The sequence below is a fragment of the Schistocerca gregaria genome, chromosome 2, assembly GCF_023897955.1.
Source record: "Schistocerca gregaria isolate iqSchGreg1 chromosome 2, iqSchGreg1.2, whole genome shotgun sequence".
NCBI classification, from domain to species: Eukaryota; Metazoa; Arthropoda; class Insecta; order Orthoptera; family Acrididae; genus Schistocerca; species Schistocerca gregaria.
In genome coordinates, this window is record NC_064921.1 from 544278744 (window position 1) to 544296191 (window position 17448).

Here is a 17448-nt window from a genome sequence, read left to right on the forward strand (position 1 = left end):
TGTGGTGGGTGATTCTCTACATATCAGGCACATTTCAGTACAGCGGAAAAGCTTGGCAAAGAGAACTGGTTATATACTAGTGACTGCAGCTTGATTATATTGTTTCTCAAGTGGAGATTGACATCATAAACATTCAACAGAACTAAATCTGAAAGCCTTCTTACAAAGTTCTTCCAAGTTCAAAAGCTATATACATGCAGGAGAATAAAAAAGTAATTGTACATAACTTATTTGTAACCAATAAACTGAGAAGGTATCCTGAAACCATCATGGAAAAAATAACACGGCAAATTAGAAAATACTTTATTAAGAATGTTCCAACAGCCATACCAAGAGACCGAGTGTTTCTAAGTGTAATAAGGAAGTTTTTACAAGATAATTCTTCCAAAGAAGGAAACAACAACCAGCTACTCTTAATAATACAAACAGCATTTGTACCAGTACATCTACATATACATCTACATCTACATGACTACTCTGCAATTCACATTTAAGTACTTGGCAGAGGGTTCATCGAACCACAATCATACTATCTCTCTACCATTCCACTCCCTAACAGAGCGCGAGAAAAACGAACACCTAAACCTTTCTGTTCGAGCTCTGACTTCTCGTACTTTATTTTGATGATCATTCCTACCTATGTAGGTTGGGCTCAACAAAATATTTTCGATTTCGGAAGAGAAAGTTGGTGACTGAAATTTTGTAAAAAGATCTCGCCGCGACGAAAAACGTCTTTGCTGTAATGACTTCCATCCCAATTCGCGTTTCATATCTGCCACACTCTCTCCCCTATTACGTGATAATACAAAATGAGCTGCCATTTTTTGCACCCTTTCGATGTCCTCCATCAATCCCACCTGGTAAGGATCCCACACCGCGCAGCAATATTCTAACAGAGGACGAACGAGTGTAGTGTAAGCTGTCTCTTTAGTGGACTTGTTGCATCTTCTAAGTGTCCTGCCAACGAAACGCAACCTTTGGCTTGCCTTCTCCACAATATTATCCATGTGGTCTTTCCAACTGAAGTTGTTCGTAATTTTAACACCCAGGTACTTAGTTGAATTGACAGCCTTGACAATTGTACTATTTATCGAGTAATCGAATTCCAACGGATTTCTTTTGGAACTCATGTGGATCACCTCACACTTTTTGTTATTTAGCGTCAACTGCCACCTGCCACACCATACAGCAATCTTTTCTAAATCGCTTTGCAACTGATACTGGTCTTCGGATGACCTTACTAGACAGTAAATTACAGCATCGTCTGCGAACAACTTAAGAGAACTGCTCAAATTGTGACCCAGGTCATTTATATAGGTCAGGAACAGCAGAGGTCCCAGGACGCTTCCCTGGGGAACACCTGATATCACTTCAGTTTTACTCGATGATTTGTTGTCTATTACTAAGAACTGCGACCTTCCCAACAGGAAATCACGAATCAAGTCGCACAACAGAGATGATACCCCACAGGCCCACAGCTTGATTAGAAGTTGCTTGTGATGAACGGTGTCAAAAGCTTTCCGGATATCTAGAAATACGGAATCAACTTCAGATCCCCTGCCGATAGCGGCCATTACTTCGTGCAAATAAAGAGCTAGCTGCATTTCACAAGAGCGATGTTTTCTGAAACCATGCTGATTACGTATCAATAGATCATTTCCTTCGAGGTGATTCATAATGTTTGAATACAGTATATGCTCCAAAACCCTACTGCAAACCGACGTCAATGATATAGGTCTGTAGTTAGATGGGTTACTCCTACTACCCTTCTTAAACACTGGTGAGACCTGCGCAATTTTCCAATCTGTAGGTATAGATCTATCGGTGAGCGAACGGTTGTATATGAGTGCTAAGTAGGGAGCTATTGTATCAGTGTAATCTGAAAGGAACCTAATCGGTATACAATCTGGACCTGAAGACTTGCCCTTATCAAGCAATTTGAGTTGCTTCGCAACCCCTAAGGTATCTACTTATAAGAAACTCATGCTAGCAGCTGTTCACGTTTCAAATTCTGGAATATTCTATTCGTCTTCCTTCATGAAGGAATTTCGGAAAACTGTGTTCAATAACTCCACTTTAGCGGCACAGTCGTTGGTAACAGTACCATTGGCACTGCGCAGCAAAGGTATTGACTGCGTCTTGCTGCTTGTGTACTTTACGTACGACCAGAATTTCTTCAGATTTTCTACCAAATTTCGAGACAATGTTTCGTTGTGGAACCTATTAAAGGCATCTCGCATTGAAGTCCGTGCCATATTTCTCGCGTCTGTAAATTTTAGCCAATCTTCGGGATTTTGCGTTCTTCTGAACTTCGCATGCTTTTTCCGTTGCCTCTGCAACAGCGTTCGGATCTGTTTTGTGTACCACGGGGAATCCGTTCCATTTCTTACCAATTTATGAGGTATGAATCTCTCAATTGCTGTTGCTACTATATCTTTGAATTTGAGCTACATCTCGTCTACATTTGCATAGTCAGTTCGGAAGGAATGGAGATTGTCTCTTAGGAAGGCTTCTAGTGACACTTTATCCACTTTTTTAAATAAAATTATTTTGTATTTGTTGCTGGTGGATTTGGAAGAAACGGTATTGAGCCTAGCTACAACGACCTTGTGATCGCTAATCCCTGTATCAGTCATGATGCTCTCTATCAGCTCTGGATTGTTTGTGGCTAAGAGGTCAAGTATGTTTTTGCAACCATTTAGAATTCGGGTGGGTTCGTGGACTAACTGCTCAAAATAATTTGGCTTTTTTTTCAGTGACTACTGTAAACAACAATGACAGCAATATTCATATGATCAGTTGTCGAAGATGAACCTGTCAGCTCGAAACCAATGGAGGCATTACTTGTGCAAGTAAACAGCATTATTAACAGTGGCTGGTTGCTGTTTCTGTGTCAGCAGTAATCAACTTTTATTTTTTACACAGTCACAGTCTCAAAACTGTCTTATTTTGATAAAATAGTAGTTAGAAATATTTTGTTACAAGTGCCATTAACACTGGGGCAACATATTTTATTTGTGACAACACAAGTACAGAAATACAGCATTAAGTTTTTAAATGGTACAGCTGTGGTCAGGAAAAATTACTTGTCACATCTTTCAGATTGGCACTTCACAGAGAAGCACAGCTTGGCACCGTTTACTAACACATGTTTTAAAGACTTCCTCCATGGTTTGGCTGGCACCTGAATCAAATCTAAGGACATGCAACATAGTACTGAGACCAAAATAGCACTGAAAGTACCTTTAGTGAAAAAAAGCAGAACCTTTTCAATTTCCACTCTCCACATATCAATTTTCTTTTTTAATAGATCTTTTTCAAATCTTTGAAGGACCAATAACAGGCATTCGGTACAAACTGAGGAGGAGCAGTCTTTCAAGTATTCAGACCATTTTGTATCACAAATGTCCATGCATAATGCAAACTTAGTAATTGTTAATGTGATACAAATTTTATTATTCTGCTGTCAGAGAAATAAACAATTTATCAATGTGATATACATCAGATGTTTTTGACAATAAGGTCAATACTGTTTTTTCTAGTAGTACAACTTGTAATCCGATGACGCCAACTTAACACAGAGGGATGCGTGCTGTTATATCATTCTCAACATGCCTTGACTTGCAAAAATCAACAGCACTTAAAAATTACAATGACTCAGATATATCTAATGGTAGTCTGTGATTGCTATCTTATTACAGTTGTGGCAACACATATCTGTTACTATTACTTGCACTGCCAATGCTATTTAGTCTCAAGGAAGGAAAAAAAACATTCAGATTTACCACCTCACATGCAATGAGATAATTTCTCCTTTGTGCTTAGTATTCCCAAGAATAACTGTAAGTCAAATATTTTCTAACACTGTAGTCATTTCGATGTACAATGAGATAGGACTGATGATGGAAATAGGGTCACATTTGAGGAAGTGGAGAAAATGGTCAATAGATTGCAGTGCAATAAAGCAGCTGGGGTGGATGAAATTAAGCCGGAACTCATCAAATACAGTGGAATGTCAGGTCTTAAATGGCTACACAGGATAATTGAAATGGTGTGGAAGTCGCGACAGGTTCCATCAGACTGGACGAAAGCAGTAACCACACCAATGTTTAAACATGGAAACAGAAAAGATTGTAACAACTAGAGAGGTATCTCTTTAATCAGTGTTGTGGGTAAAATCTTCTCACGTATTGTTGAAAGGAAAGTGCGAGTATTAGTTGAGGACCAATTGGATGAAAATCAGTGTGGGTTTAGGCCTCTTATAGGTTGTCAGGACCAGATCTTTAGCTTATGGCAAATAATGGAGAAATGTTACGAGTGGAACAGGGAATTGTATCTATGCTTTATAGACCTAGAAGAGGCATATGACCAGGCTCCTAGGAGGAAGTTATTGTCTATTCTACGAGATTATGGAATAGGAGGCAAACTTTTGCAAGCAATTAAAGGTCTTTACAAAGATAGTCAGGCAACAGTTAGAGTTGACGGTAAATTGAGTTCATGGTTCAGAGTAGTTTCAGGGGTAAGACAAGGCTGCAACCTGTCTCCACTGTTGTTCATATTATTTATGGACCATATGTTGAAAACAATAGACTGGCTGGGTGATATTAAGATATGTGAACACAAAATAAGCAGTCTCGCATATGCGAATGACTTAGTTGTGATGGCAGATTTGATTGAAAGTTTGCAAAGTAATATTTCAGAGCTAGATCAGAAATGTAAAGATTATGGTATGAAGATAAGCATCACCAAAACGAAAGTAATAACAGTGGGAAAGAGATATAAACGGATTGTGTGCCAAATAGGAGGAACAAAGTTAGAACAGGTTAGAACAAGTACTTAGGATGCATATTCTCACAGGATGGCAACATAGTGAAAGAAAAGAAGCGAGGTATAGCAAAGCTAATGCAGTGAGCGCTCAGCTACGACCTACTCTCTTCTGCAAGAAGGAAGTCAGTACCTATACTAAGTTATCTGTGCACCGTTCAATCTTTCGACCAACTTTGTAGTATGGGAGTGACAGCTGGGTGGACTCAGGTTACTTTATCAATAAGGCTGAGGTTACAGATATGAAAGTAGCAAGGATGATTGCAGGTACTAGTAAATGGGAACAATGGCAGGAAGGTGTCCACAATGAGGAAATCAAAGAAAAACTGGGAATGAACTCTATAGATGTAGCAGTCAGGGTGAACAGGCTTACATGGTGGGGTCATGTTACACGCATGGGAGAAGCAAGGTTACCGAAGAGACTCATGGGTTCAGCAGTAGAGGGTAGGTGGAGTCGGGGTAGACCAAGGAGAAGGTACCTGGATTCAGTTAAGAATGATTTTGAAGTAACAGGCTTAACATCAGAAGAGGCACCAATGTTAGCACTGAATAGGGGATCATGGAGGAATTTTATAAGGAAGAATATGCTCCAGACTGAATGCTGAAGGCATAATCAGTCTTGATGATGATGATGACGATGATTGTAGTCATGATTGTTTGTGAAATGTACTATAACTAATCTAGGAATTTTAATCATTGCAATTCCCAAGACACATAACACTCTCAAAAAATACACATTAAACAGCCAAAGGTTCGAAAGCTGTTTCCTTTGTGGGCGAATTTTAATTCTTAATTATGTCTGCATTGAATGTATCACCAGAAATTTGAATTTCAAGCAGCAAAATTTATGTAATATCCCATTTCTGGATGTACGTCCTTCTATATTTGGTGGATGTGACTGGTAAATCTGAAAAAATCCTTCTGAAGCTAGGGTCATATTATTCTGACATAATTGTTTATGAGGGGCATTTATAAAGCTAGCCCATTTGGCTACAAGTAGTGCAAATATCAGGATATGTCAGTCACCATATCCAAGCACATAGGTATCAAATATTATCTTTTTAAAGAAAAAATAGAGACATCTTTAGTCAAAGTGCTATATTTTCTAAATTTGTTTATCTAGTTATCTAGCTTCCTTCCATCCATCCATCCATCCATTCATCATGTTCCACGGATCCTGTTGAGAAAGGATATGGAATGAATCAGGGTATATAATAATGAAAGACAAAGACCATGGCCACTTTAAGGCCCAAGTAACACAAGCGGCTGCTTAGGGAGCCAAGCTGAAAGGAGCACCACAGACGCATAAGTGCAAGATTTGTATACAGTGTGTATCATACTTAGCATCAAAAACTGACATGATTGGGGGTATACAATCACAGAAGCAAATACAATACCCTCTAGTAAAAATGACCCTGCAAATGAGTCATTTGTGAGATAATTCTGAATATATGCTCCCCCCCCCCCCATGAACCATGGACCTTGCCGTTGGTGGGGAGGCTTGCGTGCCTCAGCGATACAGATGGCCATACCGTAGGTGCAACCACAACGGAGGGGTATCTGTTGAGAGGCCAGACAAACGTGTGGTTCCTGAAGAGGGGCAGCAGCCTTTTCAGTAGTTGCAGGGGCAACAGTCTGGATGATTGACTGATCTGGCCTTGTAACATTAACCAAAACGGCCTTGCTGTGCTGGTACTGCGAACGGCTGAAAGCAAGGGGAAACTACAGCCGTAATCTTTCCCGAGGGCATGCAGCTTTACTGTATGATTAAATGATGATGTCGTCCACTTGGGTAAAATATTCCGGAGGTAAAATAGTCCCCCATTCGGATCTCCAGGCGGGGACTACCCAAGAGGACGTCGTTATCAGGAGAAAGAAAACTGGTGTTCTACGGATCGGAGTGTGGAATGTCAGATTCCTTAATCGGGCAGGTAGGTTAGAAAATTTAAAAAGAGAAATGGATAGGTTAGAGTTAGATATAGTGGGAATTAGTGAAGTTCGGTGGCAGGAGGAACAACACTTTTGGTCAGGTGAATACAGGGTTATAAATACAAAATCAAATAGGGGTAATGCAGGAGTAGGTTTAATAATGAATAAAAAACTAGGAGTGCGGGTAAGCTACTACAAACAGCATAGTGAACGCATTATTGTGGCCAAGATAGACACAAAGCCCACGCCTACTACAGTAGTACAAGTTTATATGCCAACTAGCTCTTCAGATGATGAAGAAATTGAGGAAATCTATGATGAGATAAAAGAAATTATTCAGGTAGTGAAGGGAGACAAAAATTTAATAGTCATGGGTGACTGGAATTCGTCAGTAGGAAAAGGGAGAGAAGGAAACATAGTAGGTGAATATGGATTGGGGGGAAGAAATTAAAGAGGAAGCCGTCTGGTAGAATTTTGCACAGAGCATAACTTAATCATAGCTAATACTTGCTTCAAGAATCATAAAAGAAGGTTGTATACGTGGAAGAATCCTGGAGACACTAAAAGGTATCAGATAGATTATATAATGGTAAGACAGAGATTTAGGAATCAGGTTTTAAATTGTAAGACATTTCCAGGGGCAGATGTGGACTCTGACCACAATCTATTGGTTATGAACTGTAGATTAAAACTGAAGAAACTACAAAAAGGTGCTAATTTAAGGAGATGGGACCTGGATAAACTGAAAGAACCAGAGGTTGTAGAGAGTTTCAGGGAGAGCATAAGGGAACAATTGACAGGAATGGAGGAAAGAAATACGGTAGAAGAAGAATGGGTAGCTCTGAGGGATGAAGTAGTGAAGGCAGCAGAAGATAAAGTAGGTAAAAAGACGAGGGCTAATAGAAATCCGTGGGTAACAGAAGAAATATTAAATTTAATTGATGAAAGGAGAAAATATAAAAATGCAGTAAATGAAGCAGGCAAAAAGGAATACAAAATTCTCAAAAATGAGATCGACAGGAAGTGCAAAATGGCTAAGCAGGGATGGCTAGAGGACAAATGTAAGGATATAGAGGCTTATTTCACTAGGGGTAAGATAGATACTGCCTACAGGAAAATTCAAGAGACCTTTGGAGAGAAGAAAGCCATTTGTATGAATATCAAGAGCTCAGATGGAAACCCAGTTCTAAGCAAAGAAGGGAAGGCGGAAAGGTGGAAGGAGTATATAGAAGGTTTATACAAGGGCGATGTACAATATTATGGAAATGGAAGAGGATGTAGATGAAGACAAAATGGGAGATACGATACTGCGTGAAGAGTTTGACAGAGCACTGAAAGACCTGAGTCGAAACAAGGCCCCCGGAGTAGACAACATTCCACTGGAACTACTGACAGCCTTGGGAGAGCCAGTCCTGACAAAACTCTACCATCTGGTGAGCAAGATGTATGAGACAGGCGAAATACCCTCAGACTTCAAGAAGAATATAATAATTCTGATCCCAAAGAAAGCAGGTGTTGACAGATGTGAAAATTATCGAACTATCAGTTTAATAAGTCACAGCTGCAAAATACTAACAAGAAATGCTTTACAGACGAATGTCAAAACTGGTAGAAGCGGACCTTGCGGAAGATCAGTTTGGATTCCGCAGAAATGTTGGAACACGTGAGGCAATACTAACCTTACGACTTATCTTAGAAGAAAGATTAAGAAAAGGCAAACCTACGCTTCTAGCATTTGTAGACTTAGAGAAAGCTTTTGACAATGTTGACTGGAACACTCTCTTTCAAATTCTAAAGGTGGCAGGGGTAAAATACAGGGAGCATAAGGCTATTTACAATTTGTACAGAAACCAGATGGCAGTTATAAGAGTCAAGGGACATGAAAGGGAAGCAGTGGTTGGGAAGGGAGTGAGACAGGGTTGTAGCCTCTCCCCTATGTTATTCAATCTGTATATTGAGCAAGCAGTAAAGGAAACAAAAGAAAAATTTGGAGTAGGCATTAAAATTCACAGAGAAGAAATAAAAACTTTGAGGTTCGCCGATGACATTGTAATTCTGTCAGAGACAGCAAAGGACTTGGAAGAGCAGTTGAACGGAATGGACAGTGTCTTAAAAGGAGGATATAAGATAATGGAATGTAGTCAAATTAAATCGGGTGATACATAGGGAATTAGATTAGGAAATAAGACACTTAAAGTAGTAAAAGAGTTTTGCTATTTAGGGAGTAAAATAACTGATGATGGTCGAAGTAGAGAGGATATAAAATGTAGACTGGCAATGGCAAGCAAAGCATTTCTGAAGAAGAGAAATTTGTTAACATCGAGTATAGATTTAATGGTCAGGAAGTCGTTTCTGAAAGTATTTGTATGGAGTGTAGCCATGTATGGAAGTGAAACATGGACAATAACTAGTTTGGACAAGAAGAGAATAGAAGCTTTCGAAATGTAGTGCTACAGAAGAATGCTGAAGATTAGATGGGTAGATCACATAACTAATGAGGAGGTATTGAATAGAATTGGGGAGAAGAGGAGTTTGTGGCACAACTTGACAAAAAGAAGGGACCGGTTGGTAGGACATGTTTTGAGGCATCAAGGGATCACAAATTTAGCATTGGAGGGCAGCGTGGAGGGTAAAAATCGTAGAGGGAGACCAAGAGATGAATACACTAAGCAGATTCAGAAGGATGTAGGTTGCAGCAAGTACTGGGAGATGAAGAAGCTTGCACAGGATAGAGTAGCATGGAGAGCTGCATCAAACCAGTCTCAGGACTGAAGACCACAACAACAACATATGCTTACAAGCTTCAATTGAGTGCAGCATCAAATATAGTCCTAGTTAGGATAAATGTATTTGAAATGTAAACTTTTTGATTAAGTTTCCATCGAATTGGGCTTGATTTTTGTTTAGTCATGTCATAGCATAGCCATATCTAGAAGGATGAAAAAGTATAGACTTCCTGATTTTCTTGCTCCCACACTTTCTAGTTGTGCATGATTATCAACTTTTCACCTGTATAGTAGGGATAAGAACACCTTATCAGTTTATTTAACACTTTTAAAACTGAATTCTGATTGCAGGAATGGCCATTTTCCTCAAACATTTTTAACTGATTTGCTAACTGTGGGTAATGATAAGATAAAACAACTAATAACATGCATCATGCTTTTGTACGAAGAGCCATAGCCAAATAACTGATGATACTTCCCTGTTAATAAAAGAAGGAGAAGATTTACTCTTGCAAACTACGAATGAAAATTGTCTAACAAAAGAGAGACCCACAAAGAATGGCTCATTTATTCTGTTTAAAAAATTTGATTCCTTTTATTAGGAACTTTTTAATGCTGATACTATCTCACCTGCAGATATGTCAGGGCTTACAGACTTGAAAAACATATCTGGAATTCTAGTCCAACACAAAAAAAATTCAAACCATGTTAATGCACACCAACATGGCGAGAGTTATGCTTGCATTTATGTCCTGACAAATGCTTGGAGAAGCACATCAGAGACTCATTCAGCCTGAGACTCAACACCAATATGAAGTATGAGTGTCATTCAATAATTCACAAAACCCCTTTTTTCTCAAAGCAGGTTGGTTCTATTTATGATTTAAACACACTAAATTGTTCCCCAGTTCTTTGGTTACTTATCAGTGTAGTTTCTGTTCAGTTCTGTAGCCTCCATCCACCATAATGTAAGAGCCCATGTGCCTTTATGCACCATTCTACAAGCAACCATCTGAACCAAGCTCATGTGCAGCAACAATTTTCCCATCATTGTGACAGTGCTCACGATGGAATCCATTCTTCAGTGGACCAAAGAGATGGAAGTTTGATGTTGCGAGATCTGCACTGTAGGACCGATGTGGAAGAACAACCCACCGAAGTTTTGTGCTCTTTTGATCTCGCTTGGTGTGTGGCCTTGGGTTATCATGGAGAAGTGGAAACTGTTTGCATTTTTGTGACCACGAACACATTGTAATTGTTTTTCCAATTTCCTATGAGTCTCACAATAGAATTCATAGTTGGTCATTTGACCATGAGGGACGACATCAAACAGAAATAATCCCTTTTGAGTCCCAGGAGATTGTAGCCATAGCTTTACACCTGAGTGTGCTGTTTTGAACTGCTTCTTCAAAGGACATGTTTGTTGACATTCCATGGTCTGCCAGTTTGTTTCAGTCTCAAAGTAGTGAATCCATATTTCATTGCCAGTGACACTGTTTGGCAAGAAATGATCAGCATCGGCTTCATAATGAGCAAGCAAATTCATGTAGATTTTCCTTCTTTCATCTTATTCCATATCTGCTTTTTGCTTGGAATGCACCATAGTTGCAGATTCCATTATGAGGACTGCTTATAACAATGCCATCTACTTGGAGTCACTGAAAATATATGAGATGACACACGAATGTTCAAAGATGTCGCAAAAAAAAAAAATCACAATTTTTTTAAATCCAAATGGCCAAAAAAAAAGTGTAAAATTACTTAGTGAATGTCCTTCATATTAAAAGGCTGCTGTGCCAAAAACAGTTCCCGTGGGCACAGGAGTCTGCATTGCTAGGAAGAACAGATATTTTCTGTAAAGAAAATCAATGAGTACTGTCTCATGAAACAAATGTTCACTATCTCAGTAAAGTCATGCGAAATGAATTCATCACTCTCTTATCAACATTTATTAAGGATTACCATTTAGATTAGATTGTACTCCTGATGTGAATCTCACAGAACAAATATCAATGGCCATTTGTTTTGTTTGGGCAGAGCCTTATGAAAAATTAATTATCCAAGAACATTTAATCTAATAGCAGAAACTAGTGGTGAATGTTTAATCACAATTCTCTTAAATGAGTTGATAAGATAGCAGATTCGTTTGAAAAATTTGTGAGACCAAGAATATGATAACAGTTCAGATATGAATGGGAAAATATGTCAGTTACAAAAATAATTAAAGACACTAATCCTCCAGCATTTTGTTTGCATGTGAGTCTCATTTGTTAAACCTTGTGGTGAATGATTCAGCACTGTCATGTCATGTTTCTGACCTACTTTTTTCAGTCAATAGTGAATCAATGAATAAACTATAGAATTAAAAATTTCTATTGGTAAACTAAAAAAGTATCAGAAATGTTATGTACTCATTCTTTCCATTCCATTTAATAGTTGCACAGTTTCAAGATATAATAATACAACAGATCTAGTTATTTCTGTTTTTATTTAAAGTTTTATGGAGCTCAGGAATTCCTTTAATTTTTATAGTTTTAATATTTATCATTGGAATAAGGTTCAGAAATCTATTTGTTGCAGAGGAATATCTATATAGTATGTATTTTAAAAGAAAAATCTCTTTCCACCGGCACTTGATTTAGACTTATTTTTAAAGGTTTTATCAAGAGAATAAGGAAAGAGAAATAATGTCTGAATGAGTGAGTAAGGTATCAGAGAGACAAATGATATGTAGCTTGTCTGGAAAAATGTTCTTCAGAGCAGCCCTGACAGTGAGATAAAAGAAACTTCACCTGTATTGGTCTGTTAAAAATAATCTATCACTATACTACTTAATGCTATATGCACTTTTGCCATCTAGATTTAGTTGAGTAAATTAGTAAGGAAGCTGTTGCACTGGAAAAGCTACTTTATCCTCAGAAACACTACAGAGCCCCTGTTTAACCTGTTATTAATAGCTTAATATGTCTTCAATTTCATTTGTATTTTTCACAGAAAATATTTTTACATTAAATACTGAAACCTACCACAGTTCATTATTACTTCTTATGCAGCTTCATAACAAATATTGCTACTTGCCACACAACTAACAGAGCTAAACCTGCATCTCAGATATTTTTTGGGAAATTTCAAGAAATTGCAAAAATCTACGAACTTGTATTAATTTATCTTCATTAATAATCTATGGGAAGAAATGGATAGCTGTCTGACATATAGAAGTTTGGCTCAGTCCATGGAGCATTTTTGGATAGCCTAAGTGGCAAGGCGACCACTTGCAACAAGCAGGAAATTCGGATTCGAGTCCTCACCTGGTACAAATTTTCACTTGTCACTTTAGGTAGTACATCTATACCTATTACAGTCATGTTGAATTTCATGAATTAATTTCAAGCACGAAAGTATTGGTCTGGAATGTTCCTTAAGGAGTCTCTTGCTCAAAAAGAGAAATAAAACAAATGTGTGAAGCCAATTATGGGAATGGTAAAATAGCAAAATTGAGTTTTTCAGCATCGTGCAGTGGATAAATGCTTGTTTTAACATTACAACTTGGCAATGAAAGAGAGAAGTTAGTAATGAAAATGGATTGGCTCACCTTTAATAATGAAGGAAAGTATGTTACTCTGAAACTGGAAAAATTATGCTGACTTGGGTGACGTAACTTTTCCTCTTAATATTGACAAAATCTAGTGGCAAGCATGCCACTAGGCAAGATCGCGTAATATGGCATCATCTCAAGAAATAGCACATGCTGACTATTCAGGCTTTTGTGCAATGAAAGAACTACTGCAGCAGAAATGTTTTCACAGTCATGGCAAGAATATTGCTGAACTCTATTAATTTTTTTAAAAATCTGAATGCCAGACTTTCTACAAATAGTTTAACAATTTCATATATCAAACATGAATATGCAGATCTCAAGTCGCCTATATTTCCTTTCTGTTAAAATATACATATTTTATGGACTTGCATACTATTCTAGGTGATTTCTCTTTAGTGAACGTTCCAAGCATATGCAACATAATCTACATTTTTAAACCTCAAAGGAAACCTATTAATAAATGTAGCAGTATACTGCACATTCTAAAATATTGCATATATCCACTTACATTTAAGTTTCCGTTTCCTGCTGCTGCTGCCGCTGCCGCCTTTTCCCCTTGTATTTGCAGCCTCGTTTTAGTTAAGTCCAAGGGGTATGTAACTGATGAAGAGAGAAATGATAAACTGTTTTAAATACATTGAATAACACCATGTTGATATCAATGACATAAAGCATTTTAAAAATTTCAGGCATAAAAGACTCTCTCTCTCTCTCTCTCTCTCTCTCTCTCTCTCTCTCTCTCTCTCTCTCTCTCTGTGTGTGTGTGTGTGTGTGTGTGTGTGTGTGTGTGTGTGTGTTTTTCAGAAGGTAATAACTTGCACTGAGGTGACAAACATCATGGGATAGTGATATGTACACACACAGATGGTGGTAGTTTGCACACACAAGGTATAAAAGGGCAATGCATTAGAAGAGCTGTCATATGTCCTCAGGTGATTCATGTGAAAAGGTTTCCAATGTGATTATGGTCACACGACAGAAATCAACATACTTTGAACACAGAATGGCAATTGGTGTTAGACACATGGGACATTTTGTTTTGGAGATCGTTAGGGAATTCAATATTCTGAGATCCACAGTGTCAAGAGTGTTGTGAGAAAAACAGATTTCAGGCATTACCTCTCATCATGGATAACACAGTACCCGACAGTCTTCACTTAATAACCGAGACAGTGATGTTAGCATAGAGTTTTCAATGCTAACAGAAGGGAAACATTGTGTGAAATAACAGCAGAAATCAATGTGGGACATACAATAAATGCATCCATTAGGACAGTGTGGTGAAATTTGGCATTAATGGGCTACGGCTGCAGATGACCGATGTGAGTACCTTTGCTAACAGCATAAAATCACCCGCAGCACCTCTCCTGGGCTTATGACCATATTGGATGGACCCTAATTCCGGAAAACCATGGCCTGATCAGATGATTCCCAATTTCAGTTGCTAAGAGCTGATAAAAGTGTGATGCAGACCACACAAAGCCATGGACTCAAGCTGTCAGAAAGGCACTGTGCACGCTGGTGGTGGCTCCATAATGGTGTGGGCTTCATTTACATGGAATGGACTGGGTCCTCTGATCACTGACTGGAAACGGTTATGTTCGGCTACTTAGAGAGCATTTACAGACATTCATGGACGTCATGTTCCCAAAGAATAAAGGAATTATTATGCATGACTATGCACAATGTCTCTGGGCCACAAATGTTCACAACTGGTTTGAAAAATATTCTGGACAATTCAGGCGAATGATTTGTCCACCCAGATCACCCAACATGAATTTCATTGAACATTTATGGGAGATAGTTGAGAGGTGACTCTGTATGCGAAATCCTGCCCAGCAACACTTCTGCAATTATGGACAGTTAGAGAGGCAGTATGGCTCAATATTTCTGCAGGGGACTTCCAACAAATTGTTCAAGTCCATGTCATGTCAAGCTGCTGCACTATGCCAGGCAAAAGGATGTCCAACACGATATTAGGAAGTATCTCATGACTTAAATGTCACCTCTGTGTAGATTGAAGCAGACTGCTGTGTTCTCTAAAGAAGGCAATAAATGGAAAGAAAGGCCAAATGGCATCTGCATACAAATATAGAGACAGTAAAATAATCGATGTTGTTTCACGAGAAAATGATGGAAAGTCTGTAGTAATCTTAAACTAAAAAGAATAAATGTATCAAAAATGGCAAACTCAGAGTATAGCAATGACCTTCCACATAATGATTTAGATATGTAGTTAAAATTCTCTTTCTTTATGATAGAAACACTATAATCACAGATAAAACTTCTAAAGTCCTAGCACAGAAGGCAAATAAAACACTTAAGAATGTTTCCAATTGGTCAACATGCAATAATCCAGCAATGAACTAACAGATAACTAAAGGCATAAAGTTCAAAATGGGGGAAAATATACTGACAAGCTGTATGTAAATGAAAACTCCATAGATAGTGTGAGAACAACAAACTTCCAGTTGAAATGGAACAAGCACACAACTACTCCAGTAAAAGAGAATGTCATCAGTATATTATGCCCTTACATTCCTGTATTCAGAGTATAACAGCAAGTAGTCTGTAGTTACATACGATCCATTTACAGGGTGTTTCTGTAAGAGTATGCAAAAATTTAACTGGGCGTAGAGGATGCTCCACTGAACAATCTGAGGTAGGGAACCTGGAGTCAAAGAAGCCAACTTAAGGAGATGATATGAATAAAATCACATTATTGTGAACTTTTTTTTATTTATGTTAGTTACAGTTAACTGCAAATACCATCACTGACACAATGAATGTACCATTTGTACTATATCTTATAAAATGTGCTGAAACCCTCGGCTATCAACCTCAATGCAAGCGTGACATTGGCAAACCAGATTCTGATGCACCCTATCAAATATCCCTCGTCTGTTTCAAATTACATCAAAGACAGCTACTATTCTGGCAACTAATTCTATCTCCATACCCACTGGGATCTCGATCACAAGTGATTTTAAATATACCCATTATTTTCTATGAAAAATAATCAAGGGGATTCAGGTCAGTTGACCTCACAGGCCATGGGATAGGTCCTCCCCTTCCAATCCAGTGACCAGGAAATACAGTGTTGAGATGGTTGCGGACATCCACACTGAAGAGAGACAATGCACCATCATGTTGTATCCATGTCCTCTCACAAACAGCGAAGAGTACATTCTCCAACTACTCAGGTGGCCATTCAGATGGCCAGGTACAAAATATGAATATGGCCCAATGAGATTGTAACCTACAATACCAGCCCTGATGTTCACAGCAAAACATACTCGATGGTGTGACTCTACTACAGTGTTATAGTTTTCCTCATTCAACACATCGCTCTTCTGCTGTTTGAAATACCATTGGATCAAATAAGGCCTCATCAGAGAACAGCATGATTTGGAGGAAATCTTGTCAATAAATACATTGTTGGAGCAACCACTGACACAATGTGACTCTTCATGCAAAGTCATCACAAGCATTGCATGGACTTTTTGTAGGTGATATAAGTGCAGTTGTTCATGGAGTACTCGCCAAATGCTAGTATGTGCAGTGCCCATTTAATGTGCGGTATGATGAGTACTTGTAGTGGAGTCTGCTGCAATATGTTCCATCAACTCCTCCTCAGAGTCAGGTGTGCAAGAGGTCCTCATGTTGCCAGGTCTCTCTTTTCTTCTTTCCAATAAACTAGTCTCCTGCACATGTCAATCAAGAGACATAAATACTTGTCTTGACGGATGATGCATGTTAAGAAATTGTTCCATGTATAGCCTATCAGCAGAGAGAGCATTGCAATGTACTTCCCCACAAACAAGGTGCATATCAGTGAGTTCTGCAAAAATGTACTGATTCTGCTCCATCAATTTGTACTCAACATCTCTGATAGCAGTGAGTAATGAATGGATCTGTCATTGATTCATGGGACAATGTAAATACGATACAACAGAACCACTTTACGAAAAAGTACAGTAAACGAAACCTGCATCATGATGTCCTAGTGATCAGGCTCATCCTTCTTATTTCCTTGTAGGGAAAAAAAAGAATGTATATGTAAATAAACAGCACAGTAAATGTAAAATTGTATGCATGTTAGTTGTATATAAGCTGGAAAACAGTAATGCTAGACAAAGCATTAGACAAGTTTATTTCCATATCTCCTTTAGCTGGCTTCTCAGACCCCATTTTCCCTACCTCAATTTGTTCAGTGGAGCATTCTTTAGGACCTGTTACATTTTTGCACACTCTTACAGAAACACCCTGCGTACAAGCAGTCCTCGGCTTTATATGCAAAATTCTGAAGAATGCAAACTCCCCAAGACTGGCTAAGTTTCATGGAAGCTCGAAATTTAGTGTGGACATCAA

At 38.4% G+C, this 17448-nt stretch overlaps 1 protein-coding gene across 1 annotated transcript in view; it reads right to left on the reverse strand.

The window, feature by feature from the left end:
• The window catches only part of LOC126331644 (mitochondrial uncoupling protein 4), a 427006-nt gene that overhangs the window by 195101 nt on the left and 214457 nt on the right, over positions 1–17448 (reverse strand). Inside the window, exon 3 of the mRNA XM_049996509.1 lies at positions 13586–13677. Within this exon, the coding sequence (XP_049852466.1) occupies positions 13586–13677 (92 nt within the window). The remainder of the gene's footprint in view (positions 1–13585; positions 13678–17448) is intronic.